Raw genomic sequence first — 17,918 nt, 5'->3', positions numbered from 1 at the left:
TAGTATGTTTAAACAGATAGCAGAAGTTGCCTATTAACGAGGTCAGTGCCTGGAAATTAGTTCCACTAAGTCTGGGAAAGACCTTGTGCTCAAGCAGATGAAAGATACAGAATGTTAACTGGGACCTCATGGAGGAGATGATTAATCTGTCAAGGAGTGGTTAGAGTTTGAATTGGATTTTGGACTATGTTTTCTGTGAGATGGAATCTCACAGATGGGTGAGGTAAGTGATTGGATGGATATAGTGAGTGACATAAGTACGTGAGTAACTACACAAGTGATATGGCAGATGCCCAGGATAGCAGATAGATGAGGTGGCACATGTGTGAGATGGCAGCTGTGTCATAGAGTTATACAACACAGAAACAGACCCTTCGGCCCAACTTGTCCATGCCAACCAGGTTTTCTATACTGAACTAATCCCATTTGCCTGCAGTTAGCCTATATCCCTTTAAACCTTTCCTATCCAATGTACCTGTCCAAGTGTCTTTTAAACATTGCAATTGTACTCACTTCCACCACTTCCTCTGGCAGCTTGTTCCATACACGCACCACTCTCCATATGATAAAGTTGCCCCTCAGATTCCTTTTAAACTTTCCCCCCCTCACCTTAAACCTATGCCCTCTATTTTGAACTCCCCTACCCTGAGGAAAGGACATTGGCTATTCACCTTATCTATACCCCTAATGATTTTATAAAGTTCTGTAAGGTCACACCTTAATCTTCTACGCTCCAGGGTAGGAAGTCCCAGCCTATCCAGCCTCTCCTTATAAACTCAAACCCTCTAGTCCTGGCAACATCCTTGTGAGATGGCAAGTGGGTGAGATGATGGGTGGGTAAGGTGGCAGGTAGGAGGGTGGCATTTGCCGCTCCTCTTGATCCTGTCACACTTGAAGTGTGGCAGAATTGACATCAGTGGAGGAGCTGACTTCAATTCATTCAAAATGAGTGACCACCTCTTGACCCTGTCACACTTGAAGTGTGGCAGAATTGACATCAGTGGAGGAGCTGACTTCAATTCATTCAAAATGGGTGACCACCTCTTGATCAATCTATATCCATTAAGTCCTCCCTGTCTTTAATGATGATGCAGCAGAGAAGGAAATGAAAGGAAGCAATACCTAATAATTAGCAATGAGTTAAAGCTGTGTGTGTATGTTGTGCAGTTGAAGAGTAATAAAACTTCAAAAATGCCATTTGTTACTGTGCCTGAGTTTTAATCCATAATCTGACTTTATTGATATTGTAGGATTCAGTGAAAAAGAAACACAGAAATAGGCCCAAGATGAATGTGCAATCTTAACTTCATAGCATTTGATGAGAGAATCGGATCAAATATTTTAACACCAACAATCACTCTTTTATGAGAAACAATCTCAAATTCTTGAATGTTAATGATGTAGTAATCATTAAAGTAATTCAGAATGGCTTTTAGACACGCTTTATCAATGTACTAAAAATATAATAAAGAGAAAGAAAATGTTTAGAAATCAGAACTGGGGAAATGTATTGCTTTTAACTTTATCATGTGTTGAGGAGGAAGGCAAGTTAGGAGATCATTGGAAGTATTTTTGACAAAGTTGTAAGCAAATTGTTTACATGTCTTCAGGAAAGTCATTGTCTCTGCTGGGCATTGATAGCCTATGCAGCTCCATCTCATTGGGGTGCAATGTGTATCCACAATGCAATGTGGCGACTATTTATAGTCTCAGTCAGTGTCCTTGTTTTAGTTAAGACTGGCTGTAATCATCCAATATATTTGAAATGAGAATTTCTTTGGAACACAATGTTCAGTCGGAATCAAACACAGTGAATGCTGGATGTCTGGCAGCACGTGGAGGGAGAAACAGAGTTAATGTTTTGAGTTCGATAGGACATCTTCAGCATTGAAAAAAAATTGGAATGGTTGGAGTTAGTGGCCTGTAACCTCGTTGCACCTTCTACAAAATTAAACATAAATAAATATTTTTTCCTTCATACCACATAGTATTGGGAACCACCACAAGCAGCAAATTTTCATATGGTCTGAGTAATACTCAGAATTAGTTCAATCTTTCATATTTTTGCCAAATAATTGAAATGACATCTTGTGTATCTGTCTTCAAAAGTATATTGAGAATCCCTTTGTATCTATGGATGAGCTCCAGTCTGAAGCAGTCAAAACTGAAAACGTTCTTCACAATTTTTTGAGGATTGGATACCTGTTGAAGGTTTATGTTTACACATCACTTTACCGCTGTACTTGTTATTCCATATTTATTCTCATTAGGAATATTACACAAGTGTACTTATTCATCTTTACATCATAGCAAGGAGTTAAAATAGTCTTAGAACTACAAACATGATCAAATTATTGAGGTGTTTACCTTGTTGATAGTGTTTAACTCTCTCGAAGCATTTTATTTATAATTTCAATGTCAGAATTACAGTGTAGAGTTTTACAATTCTCTACAATTCAGTTTTAATTATTTATTGAACACAGAATTGATTATTTTTCTGTTGTATTTTGTTACAGTTGTGTCAGTCTGTCTCATGTGAACCAATATATCTGAGATTGAAGATGATGTTCTACAGTGAAGGCTTCATTGACTAAATGGAAAGGAAACTGACGATGAGCAGGAAATAAAGTTTGATACATTAAGAGATCAGAAATGTTGTACCGAAGACTGCGATATTTTCGATACAGGCTATTTCGATGGATTCTGACAGGAATTTGCTGCTCATTAACATTACTATTTCTTGTAAGACGTGACAAGGGTCCTGTGAATGAGCACCAAAATTTGGAGCTTGTGGAAGAGGACCCCAGATATTATGTAAATTGCACTGGCATTATCAATGGAGATGAAGAGACGATAAAACTGGCAAAACTTCAGGCACTCACAACTGTGTACAAAAAGCGTCCTGTGCTTAATGAAAAAGATTACATAGATTTGACCAAACATTGCTCCAACTTCACCAGATTACAAAGATATATCACATTTCCACTTAGCAAAGAGGAAGAAGAATTTCCAATAGCATATTCAATAGTAATCCATCACAGGATTGACATGTTTGGAAAACTTTTACGCTTAATATATGCACCTCAAAATTTTTATTGTATTCATGTTGACAAAAAATCATCTCAGAGCTTCTTGGACGCAGTTCGGAGCATAGCTTCCTGCTTTGACAATGTTTTTATTGCCAGCCAGCTCGAAAATGTAACCTATGCATCCTGGAGTAGGGTTCAGGCTGATGTAAATTGCATGAAAGATCTCCTTCAAAAGAATTCAACATGGAAATACTTGATCAATCTTTGTGGCATGGATTTCCCTTTAAAAACCAATTTGGAAATGGTGGAAAAACTCAAGGCTTTAAAAGGAGCAAACAGCTTAGAAACTGAGAAGACTGCTCCACATAAAGAAAAGAGATGGAAACATAGTTATAAGATAATGAATGGGAGAATAAAGGACACAGAAATGAATAAAGATGCTCCTCCAATTGAAACACCAATGTTTTCAGGAAGTGCCTACTTCATTGTTAGCAGAAGTTTTGTGGAATATTTATTTCGAAGCCCTAAAATACAAAAGTTTATTGAATGGGAAAAGGATACTTTCAGTCCAGATGAACACATGTGGGCAACATTACAAAGAATACCTGATATGCCTGGATCAGTCCCTGTTAATAACAAATATGATATCTCTGACATGAACTCTTTAGCAAGGCTAGTAAAATGGAGTTACCTTGAGGGTGATGTTTCCAAAGGAGCACCTTATCCACCTTGCACCGGTGTACACGTCCGTTCAGTGTGTGTATTCGGAGCAGGGGATCTGAAATGGATGTTGCAGCAGCATCACCTATTTGCCAATAAGTTTGACACCGAAGTTGATGGGTTTGCACTTCAATGTTTAGAGGAGCATCTAAGACATAAAGCTATCAACCATCTTTTAAGTTATACTGAGGCATGATCTTCCTAAAGATCTGGGGAAGAAATTTCTCAAGACAGAATCAGAGGCTGCCTGTCTTTCTTCATAATTTCATGATCTGCAAACACATTATAAAAAAAAATTTATGAAGCATACAACCCTGATATTGAATGCAGGAATTTAATGCCAGGCTATACCTAGGCTAAGGGCAAGCATTCCTGCTCCTCTGCCCACAAGCTATTCTGTAATGGCAATTTCCTTTTCCTCACTCCTCTTGAGGCCTAGAAAATCTGGCCAGCCATGTTAAACCTACAATGTAGTTTATGTGTGAGACTCGCAATCTCATATAATTATTAAATGGACATCCTGTCTCTTGGAAACTGGGATAACCATCCATTTGTCGTTTTACCTTCACTGGCAGGTTGAAGTTGAATTTGAAATTTTAAAAACACCTCACGCTGGGTGTTAAGAGTACCCCCATTATTCCTGCTACTGAATTTTAATTGCAGACCGATAATTATGGAGAAAAACTGCCATATTCCTATTTTTCATTATATTTGCTCTTTTCATTAAAAATTGACCAGGCTGGTACTGGGTTGATGGCTCATAAATTTACCAGGTTACATTCTAGATTAAGCTCTTTATGTAGTAGAAAACAAGTTTTTTAAAAGCAGTGCCTCTGTGTTCAGTGAACAGTATGTACGTGCACTTCCTTGCCAAATTATGGAAACACTGAATATTTAAAGGAGAAAACTTTAGGTCAAGTCATTCTTGTTATTCAACAGGACAAAATGCAAATTTGCATTATCACTTTTTAAATTAAACAGATTGTAAAAAAGAACTAATTTACAGCCACTTATTTTCAAAACCATCACTATTTTATTCAGCAAAATAGCTTAACAATATTCTCTGCAGAGATGAGCCTCAGTCTTAATCTGGCTCAATTTAAATTTAGTAATTACAATTTGTTTGCATATAGGGCCTTTGGATTCTGTTCCATGTAACCCTTGAAGTAAAAGAGTACTTACCCAGCGGAAAGCTTTGCAAGCTTGCCACACTAACATCTGTGGTTAAAATAATTTACTGTCATGTAGCTTATTTTTCTGTGTTCTCATTTTTTAAATGACCTTGTACTGTGCAAGCATAGTACACCTAATTTACATGGAATTGTACAGAAACTGTTACACAGAAATTGACCATTCAATGCTCCCCCAATTCATCAATTCTAGTATTTATGCTCTACTTGAACCATCTTCTCAACCTATTGAAAAAGTACTTTTATTTCTTTCTCCCTTATGCCTTAATCTAGGCTCCATTTAAATACATCTATGCTACTCACTGAAGTATTCCCTTTGTTAGCAGGTCCTACATTTTGACCATGCTGAAAAGAAAGACGTATTGCTAAAGCTTTTCATCTTGCACTCATCAGGACAAATACAAGAATGTTAAATTTCAAACAATTACAAACATTTGGCATTCTTGCCATTGTCCTGATGATTGCAAGATGAAAAGCTTCATCAACATATCACTTTTTTTTCAGTATTATTCAAGTTCTGAACCTTCAAGTGGCTAGGGAAATTTCCTTAAATGTCTAGTTCAGCAAGAAATTTCTCAATTGAAACCACATTTCACATTCCCTGATCTTTAAAGCAGTGTATAGTTTAAAAAAGCCATCCTATGATTACAGTTTTCGTATAACAATATTTGAATGTCAGGAATTTAGTGGTTCGTCTTTGATAATTGTGTGTGTTTAATCAACTTTGACATTAGTTTGATAAATTGCACTCTTTCTGTGAGTCAAATCCCTTCTCTCCATTCTCTTTAATTTTCAGCATTTTCTGTACTTCCTATTTGTCAAAGCTCTTAACTGAGAAACATATAAATGTCTGCCATATTCTCATACTTCTAGCAAGAAATTAGCCTTAGACTGTGTTTTCTACTGTTGATCTTTAGGATAATTCAAAGCAATTCAAGAGTGAGTTAGAAATTTGGTTTGGTGTATGGTTCAGTGTTCCCTATGAATCGCAGGTTTATTTTGTTAGTTTGTCACGTTAAAATAATTCTCACATGCTCATGCATTTCTTAAATTCAAGGGCAATATCTTTGCTGTATGTTAGGTGAATTAACTTCAACAAAGTTCCAGGCTTCAAATTATCTGGTGAATCAGGGAAAGTGGCATCATTCAGCATCAATACCATTCTATGCAAAACAATTAACAATCAGTGTAGATTGGATATTTTTCTTTCCTCAGTCACTCTTTCCTCTTACAAATCTTTAAGCTGTTGAAATCTGTGATTTGTGTTGACCTAATCATTCTTCCAGTTTTACCTAGTCTGCTCTTTCATGCTGTTCAACATTGTCCTGCAATACAAATGTTGATCTTTCATCTTGATTTCACAATTAAAAATAAAGTTGATGTGTTCAGGAGACTGAGCTGAGTGATTGAGGAGACTGGGCCAATATTCTCGAGAGTTTAGAAAAATGTGAGATGATCTCACTAAAGTCCTTTCAGCGTTCAATGGGGTAGAACAGGAAGGATGTTTCTCTTAGCTGGGGTAGAAGATTTCTAAAGCCAGTGGACAACAGGCTCAGAATAAGAGGGTGGCCACTTATGACTGAGATACGGAAGAATTTCTTCACTCAAATGATACTGAGTCTTTGAAATTTTGTACACCAGATGGCTGTGGAGCTCAGGTCATTAGCTATAATCAGTACAAAGATTGATAAATTTCTGGATATCAAAGACATCAAGCAAAAGTGTGAGAAAATTGCTTTGAGTTAGAAAATCAATCCTTCACTAGCTAAGTGGCAGAGCAGGCTCAGGCTTGTATAATTCCACACTCCTTTTTCCTATGTAAATGATAGTCATGTTAACAGTTTGTATTGAACTAAATATACCATTGCTGTAGGCAATATTATTTCCAATAGTCGAATAAATGCAAAATACTGAGTGTGCTGAAAATCTGAAACAAACACAAGTAATGCTGAAGAAACTCAGCACGTCTGTCAGTATCTGTGGAGAGAGAAAAAAACAAGAGTTAGTGTTTTTGAGTCTGATATGACTTCTTCAAACCAGACTCGAAATGTTAATTCTGTTTCTCTCTCCACTGCTTCTGCTAGAGCTGCTGAGTTTCTCCAGCATCGTGTGTTTGTTTATTATTTACATCAATGTGTTTCAAGTTAATCCTTGTCATGTTACAATGAGTTATGGGCTCTCTGAGGATGGTCAGTAGTAATGGCCATTCAATTTTTGCTTTGACATGTTAGACTTTGTACTTTTGATTGACTGTGAAGTCAAAAAGATTCGTGAAAGTGAGGAAAAAGAAGAAAGACAAGTGAAACAATCAAAGTTCATTTCTAAATTTTAAAGACATCTAAATTAATGGAGAAGGTTGGATTATGTAACAAAATGGTAAAGTATGATTTAGAGTAGTAAAGGCAGGGAAAAACAAACAAGAAAGAATAGAAATGGGATAAAGATAGGGAAAGTAGAATTAAATTATTTGTATTGTTGTATATTTATTTAAAATTGCAGTTAGAATTACAGTATATGACAATAATGAATTCACTTCTGTGGCTGTATTTTCCTCAATGATGGATTTATAGACTAGCATAGCCCTGAAACTGCACTTCTGTCCAAAATACAGTTCAACTGAGAATCAGCCAAATTTTGTTCAATGCGTCTTTAATACATTTTTATAGAAACATAGAAACATAGAAGATAGGAGCAGGTGGAGGCCATTCACCCCTTCAAGCCTGCTCTGCCATTCTTCACGATCATGGCTGATTGTCCAACTCAATAGCCTAATCCTGCTTTCTCCCCATAACCTTTGATCGCATTTGCCCCAAGTGCTATATCGAGCCACCTCTGATAGAAACACAGAAGTAACAAACTCCAAGGAATCTTAGCACCTAATACCTGTAAACAGTCTACAAATTGAGGGAGATTGAGGGCAGGTTACTAAAGATTTATCATTTGAGTTGTCATTGTCTGATATTTGGCACAGGTCATCCAGTTTTCTTTTGGATTTGAGAGAAGGTGCCTTAGGAGAGAGGAACTTGGTAGTGAATGTCTGCTTCCATTATTTCCTATACAGCTACTCCCTATCAGAAGAGATTTACAACATTTTTAAAGACAGTCGTAGCCTCATGCATTGCCTCGTGGTCACGATACTGTACGAGTAACTCTGAGATTATGATTTCCATTTTAAAATAAAACTGGATTTTCAGCATTCTTTCATGAAATTGCAAGCCAAATGGGCCCATTCCGTATACTTCCTGAAGTGACCTAATAAGTTACTCAGTTGCAAGGCAGCAGTTGTAAAAGTGTAAATATTAAGCAAACTTATTGACAAAATGCATTCAGTATTCAGACATTTCCAAGCAGTTGATCTTACAAAGTCCTCATCATTTATTTGGAAACTGATGCCTGTTTTGGGAAATTTTATAACCATTTAAAATGAATGAAGCTGCACCACTGACAAATGAAGCAGTAGCCTAATGTTGTAATGTTCATAGAATCTTACCTTTCAGCTAATATTCTATGCTCCTTCATTACTGTCCCTTGGCATGCCTTGTCTCATCAGTTGCATTAGCAAAAACAGTGCTGGGGAATCAATGGTGTGCAGCTAGATATGCTTGACACTGAAAGTATTCAATATTGATTTCAGACCTTTGTCCAGTTGGCTGATTCATTACATACTCAGGAAGTAGTTGATGATCATGCCACAAACACCATGGACAAAATTTTTCTTTCTATAGTCTGGTGTGTATGATGACAAGAAAGGAAGCAAAATACGATGTGAATGAAAACTCAGACTCTCAATGATAAGAAAAAATTCCCAATTTTCCCCTCAAACCCTAAATTACAAGTTCAGAATATCGTCATTGAACAGTGATTACCTTATTTTCACGCATTTGTATCTTATTTATACGCCACTTCTAATTGTCCTTTCTTTCACTGAAAAATTAAATGATTCAAATTCCAAAGTAGTAAAAGACAGCAGTCATTTAGAGGCTGCAGTTCTCTGAAAGATTATCCTGGCCATTATTCAACTGTGTCGTCAAATGTTCCTGCATGTTTCATGGTCACCAACCTCCTTGAAAGACAGCTTTGGCAACCCATCTGTTTATGGATATACTGTAATACCGTTTCAGGCCTTCAATGTTTTCTTTGCAGCTCAGCAACACTTATAACTTGTATACTTCTGCCATATCACTTTGTGCATAGGAACAGACATGCGTTTCGTGCATGTACACAGGATGCTTCTGTGCTGACATGGACACAGATTTATTGCTCTTAGGTTGCTTTCTTATATTTCACTCACTGTAGCACTTAGTTGGAGACTGCCCTGTGTGACTCACAATATTTTTTTAATGGACTTTGACTTTACTTACTTTGACTAACTTACAAGTTACACAAGGTCTTTAGTGCTCAGTTCCAAGCTGCCAGCCTCAGTGACTTGCATTGCTTTTGCACTCAGAGGGAGAGACAGGCAGTTTGTGACAGTTGTGGGGGTTAGGGTGGTGGCAGGGGCACTGCAAAGTCAATCTATTAGTCAGACAGGGGATGGGCATGTCACTCTGCACTACCATGCTGCATCAACATCAGAGTTACAGTGTGTGCAAGCAGCTTCAGTGTCAGAAACTGTATGGGTTTCAAGTAAATGATGACATGTGAAAGCCAAAGGACTTAATGTGGTGAAGGGGCACTCAGTCAATGAATAGGGTCAAATCTGTTTACACTATGGGGCCATGGCCAGTTAGGTGCTTGGTCCCACCAAAGCCCGTGGTTCTGTGTTCTTGCAGTCTCAGGATTTGGCCACATTCAGTTTTGCAGGTCAAGTGCAACAGTCCGAGGTCACAGGTAAGTCAAATTGGCAAGGTGTTATGACATCAGGCCATAGGATAGATCAGACTTTCCTGCAATGAGACAAAACGAGGGATTGAGCATGATGCAATCCCATTTCTCCAGCCATGTGATTCTCCAAGAAAGGTACCCAAGAGCCCAGTTTCATATTAAATGAAGTGAAGAGTGGAAGATTGAGAAAATTCACTCCAGGCCATGTTGAGTTGGACACAATGAACATACTTATCAATAAACTTAAACAGCAGCTGACAAAATTCTGCCTTTTGTGTACAATAATACTGAGGCTGTAATGCTGTAGACATGTTGCACTGAAACTAACTGGCCTTCTATTAAGTTATTCCTACCCAGGTGGAGATTTATTTAAATATTTAAATCTGTAAATAATGAGACACATTCTTGCCTGAAAATGGGTAATACCTGAAACATTGACTTCTTTCCTCCAGATGCTGCCTGGCTTGCTGTTTTCTTCCAGCCTCCTGTTTGTCTACCATCCTATCAGTTTCTTCCTAACAATTAACAGTGATGGCAGATGGCACTAGCACTACTGTCAAGCTACCATTACAATGTTCACTGTACCTCAGTCAGGGTCTGCCGCAGTGACTGTGCTCCAACCCACTTTTCAACATTGTGGATACAAAATTGGAATGCCAGATGGGAGAGCATAACTCCACTAAATAATGCAGCATTTGACAATTTATAGTACCAAAGATGCATGGCAAAATTCAGTGGATTAATGGTTGAGTTGTTGGCGTTGTACCTGATTGCCAGATGAAGGGTGGGATTTTAGGAGGCCACTTATTGCAGTCCTAGGACACTGTTTCAGATGTCCTTCAGAACAACATCCTCTGGCTAAACATTTTCTGCTTTTTCGTTAATAATCTTCCATGTTTGCATGGTCGGAAGTGTGGTTGTTTGCTGGCATTGAACAGTGTTCTGACTGGCAGCTCTTTGGACAATGAAACAGCCCATGTCAGCCAAGATCAGATCTTAGATAATATCCAGGTTTGGAAAAATTGCGGACAACGTTGGTGCTTCAGCAGCACCAAGCAATCACATCCCCATAGGGATGACAACAACAACAACAAAGTTGCTGGAAAAGCCCAGCAAGTCTGGCAGCATCTGTGAAGGAAAGAACAGAGTCAACATTTCGGATCCGGTGACCTTCCCTCAGAACTGAGGAAGGGTCACCAGCCCCAAAACATTGACTCTATTTTTTTCCTTCACAGATGCTGCCAGACTTGCTGGGCTTTTCCAGCAACATTGTTTTTGTTCCTGATTTACAGCATCCGGAGTGCTTTCGGTCTTTATTCCATAAGGATGACCTTTTTTTTTGGACAAAGCCCACCAATTTCCTGGGAGTGTACGCTCAAGGAATAGGAATTGATTAGTGCCTTGTCCATTAAATCAGTAGTCAGTACTGCTGCATTGTCGCTTTCAAATATGTTATCTATTTAGTTTGGCAGCCTCTTTCAATGTTGTGAGCTCTAGCTGTTCCTTCACTCTCACATTTCCAAAAATGGGAAAATAACCCACAATCAAAAACAAGGAAGTGTTACCATAATCCTCTTGCTGTAAATCAATAGAGAGCCACTTCAGATCCCCTGCTACTGGAAGAGCAATAGGAGGCTGTATTGAAAGGGAAAACAAATGTAGGAAAAACTTAACTTTTGACAGCCATTGTTTAGTCTTTGTAGGTACAGTGGCTCTGGGCAGGGCTTGTGCAGCTTGCATTTTGTCCAGTCTGCAATTCAACATTGTATTGGGATCCTGTGTATGCTGTAGAATTACAATTTATATGGGCCAAGGAGACCCTACCTCCCTGTTTTCCACAGGAGCCCTTGTCACTCATATAAAAGCTCCCAACAAAATAAAGATGGCCCAGATATCATAAGCAAGGGAGCAATAAGTACTGCATCAATATTTTCATTGCATTACCTCATGTTCCCAAGAAGAAACTGAGGATGGAAAGCAGCCCCAGAGGCAATATGTCAGTCATACTCTGAATCTTAATAGTAATGTGACAACTTGTGATTAACATGTTGCTCTTTTCCAGACATGTCATTTCATCGATGGCATTTTCAGGCTGGGAGCTGGGAAGTGGTCATGGCATGGCATTGCTTGCTGTATTCATGGAGGCAATCAATTAAAAAGCCATTTGCAGGACCCCCATCAAATTAAGCATGATGTGTAAACCAGGGAAGTAGATAGCCTTCCAGTCAGCCAGAAGTCAACCAAGAGATATGGGAGTTGTTGAATCAGGCTGGATGCTATGAAGTTGCCTCAAATGAAGGTACTCTGCAATTGCAAAAAGTTAAAAACTCTTTCATGGCCATAACTATCAGGCCATCTTTGTCAAAGGGCTGGCACCGACAGAAGGCCCAGATTCTGACTTCTGCAAAGTTCCCATTTGCCCCAGTAAGTTTCTAGGTAGCCATCCAATTGACCCATTATGTGTCTCATTGGCTGCTTGCAGTTGCCTCTGTAGCTTTGACCCTGCCTCCAGCAGGGTCACTTGAAGACAGGAATGTGTCACACAGGTCGCCAAAAGTTTTATATTCAGATTTTGCTTCCAGCCACACCTCAGCCTATCACTGGGAAAGTTTAGCTCATTGCCTTGGGAGGGAGACATGAGGTCTTCAATCAGGAGGTTAGTATTTTGTCTCCACAGTAGGTTTATGATCATCAATAATAATTCTAGTGATCATACTGAATGATTTGACAACGCTGCAGATTGAATTTTGTGTCACATAATGCTGTGATTCTCTGTTTTTGTTTTTACTGTACAATTTAATTGAATTAATTATTTAAAATAATAAACCTTTTGTACTTTGAATGATTTTTAATCAGATTGCTGTATATAATGTTTAATTTTCAATGAAAATTTTCTGTACTGAAATTCAAAATTACAAAATGAATTATGTACTTGTGGTGATTGAAGCAGAACTGCTGGCTCTACGGCTTATACAAATGTTTAAATGGGCAAATAAATGGTAGAATGTGAGATTTTTTGTGGGAAGGAAATATTTTGTAAATTGCAGTTCTTCCTGAAATAGCAATGAATGTTACATTTGTGGATTAATGATTATATTTATTGCTACGACCCCAATATACTTTACCAGCACTTCAACTGGTATAAAGACCTGAATGTATTTGAAAAAGATAGTATTTCTTTTATTTCTAAGCAAGCTAATTTATAATACAATCTTGAAACCAAAGTATAAAGCAATGTATTAAAGTACTCTCATGAAATCATACATCCAGCTTTAAAATAAAAGAATTGAAACTATGAGATTAGAAGAAAGCCACCAGAATGGATGCCCTTTAAAATGTGTACTAATGATTGATTTACTGAGTACCTTGCTTTTATGTTTTAATGTCACAACTGTTCTTGAATGAAAAAAGGAAAATTGTTTCAAATCAGTGTAAACATTGAAAAGTCTAATAAAAAAAACTTTATTATGATATATCTCGAATAAAACCTATTCATTTATGGTTACAAAGATTGTTATGTCTATTGTATCACAAAATTTATGTAGCCAACTTATAATGCACACCTCCAAAAATAACTTTCTAATTAAATTGCCAGCAAGGAAAACAGCCAATTTGGACATGTCTATGTTTAATTATTGTTTGGTCGTACAGAACCTAAACATTCCTGAAAAGGAACACCAAGTCAAAGATTTTCATCATGTATTTAACAGAACTAGAAGACAACAAATCAGACTTGAACAGGAAACACTAATTTAGACAGCATGAGAGAAAGGTGCTAATTGGTTGGGCTGTCATTGGCAAGTAGTTGCAGCAGGTGCTGTTACCTGTCAGCCTTAGTTCTCAGACTAGAGAAGTAGATTATACTTGGTCAGGGCCTTACAATTGAAATGCAGAAGAGATCAGCAGTCTACATGAACTCTTTTGTCAAAGAATAAGTTGTAGTGAATGTATTAATTCCTTTTGCCTGCATAAAACAGTTATATTTTTAGCATGCACAAATGCATCTCACGTCAAGCCCAACTGATAATCTTACATTGGATGATCGTGTAATTCTTAGCATGGTCTGGATTACTTAGTAATTGTTGCCCACTAGCAGAATTGCATCTAAATATCAGACATGGGGTTCTGAGGCATGTAAGCTTGGGCTGGTTAGACATAATCAGTATGCTGTCTGCTGTGAATCTTTAAAGGACATGTTGTTTGACATGGTCTGCCGTTCTTTGGGACATACAGTCTACATGCTTGGCATCATAACAGCATTGAAACCCATATATTACGTGACTCATTTGTGTGGCAGACAAAACACCTTTTGACCTGGCGACAGCAACCTACTCGTGGTTTCTTGCATCTGAATCCTGAAGTGTACAAGGCAAAAGGCTTCAACTTTGTGCCTCTTTTCAGCAATTTTTAATATCATTAAAATAAATCAAGAATTCCAAGAAGATATTTTGTGAATATATGCAAAGTATGTTTCAGCAAAGTCTTACCACAGTATGAGGATTCGGGGTAGATCATTTAGGACGGAGATGAGGAGACATTTCTTCACCCAAAGAGAGGTGAGCCTGTGGAATTCATTACCACCAGAAGTAGTTGATATTGAAACATTGTATGTATTCAAGATGCAACTAGATATAGCACTTGGGGCAAATGGGATGAAGGATTATGGGGAGAAAGTAGGATTAGGCTGTTGAGTTGGACGATCAGCCATGATCATGGAGAATAGTGGAGCAGGCTTGAAGGGCCGAATGGCCTTCTCGTGCTCCTATCTTCTCTGTTTCTATATAAACACGTGGCAGCAAATGACATGACACTTCTCTCCACAACACATAAATTCAGATGGGTAATTATGTAGTTTGTAAAGCAACTTATCAAGTTATTGTGAGCTGTTGAAAGATGCACACAAAGAATAAGTTGTCTTAACATTTGTTTTTCCTTTTCTCACACCTAGTGGCATACAAAACATGTTTTCATATATTTCCATAGCTATACTTTCTTAGAACGGGTCACAAATCTGTAACCAGAAACTGTAGCCTGGGGGATGCTGGTCTATATTAATTATGGCTGATCAGGAGGCTGTCCTCTTCTTGCCACAGGCATGTTGGAATGATTTACAGGGTGGATTATAAACTGGACACATTACACACATACCTTTTATGGCAATCAGCCCTAGAGTGGGATTTGAACCGAAAGCTACTGGCTCACAGGCAAAGAAGCTATCACTAAGCACAAAGTGTCTTAACATCAGCTATGAATAAAATATTTTTTGCCATTTATTTGAAATGAATTTTCAGATGATTTCCACACTTAATGGAACTAACACTTATTAATACTGATGAACATGACACAGGTTTGCATATTAATCAACATAATCAACATCAACATACCCAAAACCAATTAATGACCTGCCCTCTATCATAAGGTCAGAAGTAGGAATGTTCACTGGTGACTGCTGTGTTCAGTTTGATTCACAGTTTAACCGAGAAGCAAAGCAGTCCATGCCCATCTGCAGAAAGAACAGGGCAACATTCAGGTCTGGGCTGATAATTGGCAAGTAACATTTGTGTAACATCAGTGTCAGGCAATGACCATTTAAAACATTTTCATTTTTAGAACCAACCACTCTAGATGTTCCATGCCATTACTATTACTATTTCCACTAGCAAAACCTGAAGGTGATTGATCAGAAACTTACCAGAGTCATTCATTGGAAGGCTACAAGAGTAGATAAGACCCTGGGAATTCTGCAATGAGTAACTCACTTTATAATTCCCCAGAGAGAGACCACCATCCACAAGGCACAAGTCAACAGTTCGATGAAATACTCTACACTTGCCTGGATGAATATAATTTAACAATACTAAAGTAGCTTGACCCCATTCAGGACAAAACAGATCACTTAAACTAGAAATGAGTCTTACTCTGGTTCTCTAAATTATCCACAGCATTAGCATACCACTTCTACTTTTCCCAACTAGTCACAGATTGTGGCTTATGTAGCGATGAGTTGCCATTTAAGGAGATTATAAATTGTGAAATATTTTGTTAACAGCCAACCTTATCAATATTCAGCTTGCTATCTAACCAAAATGGCAAACAAACTAGATGTTAAGCAAACTTGATATGGAAACCAGAGTGTGTAACTGGTGGATTCAGCTCACCTCTTGCTCCAAATGGATTCCATGTTGTATATTGTAGAATTATCATCATAGAGTGTCTACAGTGTGGAAACAGGCCATTCAGCCCAACAAGTCCACACCACCCAGACCCATCCCCCTACCCTTTCCCTGTAACCCTGCATTTCCCATGGCTAATACACCTAATCGACACATCCCTGAATGATAAGGGCAATTTAGCATGGCCAATCCACCCAGCCTGCACATCTTTGGACTGTGGGAGGAAACCGGAGCACACGGAGGAAACTCACACAGATGTGGGAGGGAATGTGCAAACTCCACACCGACAGCCACCCAAGAGTGGAATTGAACTTGGGGCCCTGGCGCTGTGAGGCAGCAGTGCTAGCCACAGAGCCACCGTGCCACACATGGCCAAATCACAGCTCAGGGCTTGATCCACAGGCACCAGCAGCAAGGATCCATCATCCCTACCATTGGCACCTGGCATCTGTCGACCCATCATAAACATCATGACACCTCCTCGATACACTTGCAGGATGTTTAGGAAGCACAGACTTGCATTGCAGGATGAACCAGAAAACTAGCATTGGAATACTGTAGCAGGGACACCTTGCCTGCCTGGATTGGCATCCGGCTCATAGATTGGAGTAGGCTCTATCACAGGGTATTCATTAGCACATTGACTTAGCATCTACCTGCCTGTTCACACCATCCATGCTTTGCATTGCCTTGCCATGTTATACCTGTTGGTGTGTAGGTACTTCCACCATGGTCAAATGCTGACAGGCTGCTTCTCAGTGGGCATGTGTCCTGGCTGGGTTTGGGCTACTGATATGTCAGTGTACGTCAAACCAAGACATCAATCTAATGCTTACAGCAGGTGCCAGCTGTATGTACAACAAATACACTGCACATTCATTCAACCAAATGGCCACGTAGGGAATTGGTGGAGGCTAGTCCTCAGTCCAGTCAAGGAGGGCTGCTGCCAGTCAGAGTGTCCCAGTACCATCTGTCATGGGCATAGTCCGCCCATGGTCAGGGGACTTCATCGTGATCAGCCATCCACTTCAGAGGCTCACAGTCAGGGCATCTGCCCCAATAAAGTCTGTGGTATGTTCAACAGTCAGTGCTGTAGTGCCATCTCAAGCAGTCAGGGGAATTGCACACAGTTAGAGAGCTGCAACAGAGAGGTCAGTGGTCATGTATAGGGTTTAAAGTCACTCACAGGTCTGGGGCAAATATGATTCTGTGGTTCCATCTGCTGATGGAGCAGCAGGAGCACGGCCAGAGGAGGTGGAGAAGTCAAAGCTGAGGACAGGAAATTGAAGTATTTGTAGAATAGGGATAAGGACAGTGACGGAGGAAACTCAAGGTGTTTGGATAATGCAGAACAACAAAGAAGGGTCGAAAGGAGCAAGGTGGGCATCATTATGATGTAATGATGGGATTCAGGTGGCAGGGAGGATAATTGTAGGTGATGATCAATGTGGTGGGTCTCCACATGTAGGGGAAATGGCAGTCAGGCTAGTGTGAGGTTATAGGGGACATGAAAGCTTTTGGGGAATCACCTGGTGACCAGGCAGAATGCAGTGCTGATGTGTCCACCATGAGCTGCTTTCCCAGCCATCACTTTCTGTTCTCTAAATGTGAAATGTTACTCGAAAATGGCTGGGACAATGCCCAGGGTGGGGACAGTCAGTGTCAGCTTAATGGGAGAACAGGCAGGATTCACATATTCTGGATGTTAGGATATTATAGTCATACAGTCCTACAGCACAGTCCATGCTGACCAAAATGTCCATCCACGCTAACTCCATTTCCCTGTACTTGACCATATCCTTCTAATCCTTTCCTATCCATGTATTCATCCAAATGCCTTTTAAATGTTGTTAATGACCTGCCTCAACCACTTCCGCTGGCAGCTCATTCCATATGCATACCACCCTCTGTGTAAAAAAGTTGCCCCTTAGGTTCTTTCCCCTCTTACCTTAAACTGATGCCCACTAGTTCCTGATTCCCCA

General features: G+C 39.1%; 1 protein-coding gene across 1 annotated transcript in view; it reads left to right on the top strand.

The window, feature by feature from the left end:
* Nucleotides 1–6,918, top strand: part of LOC109928202 (glucosaminyl (N-acetyl) transferase 1) — a 92,634-nt gene extending 85,716 nt beyond the window's left edge. Inside the window, exon 2 of the mRNA XM_020528211.2 lies at nt 2,517–6,918. Within this exon, the coding sequence (XP_020383800.1) occupies nt 2,653–3,945 (1,293 nt within the window). The 5' untranslated portion in view covers nt 2,517–2,652 and the 3' untranslated portion in view covers nt 3,946–6,918. The remainder of the gene's footprint in view (nt 1–2,516) is intronic.
* The last annotated feature ends 11,000 nt before the right edge of the window (nt 6,919–17,918 follow it).

Source organism: Rhincodon typus, chromosome 3, assembly GCF_021869965.1.
Source record: "Rhincodon typus isolate 14 chromosome 3, sRhiTyp1.1, whole genome shotgun sequence".
In the NCBI taxonomy this organism is placed as follows: Eukaryota; Metazoa; Chordata; class Chondrichthyes; order Orectolobiformes; family Rhincodontidae; genus Rhincodon; species Rhincodon typus.
The sequence above is the reverse complement of the archived record's forward strand: the minus strand, read 5'-3'. Positions and strand labels throughout refer to the sequence as shown.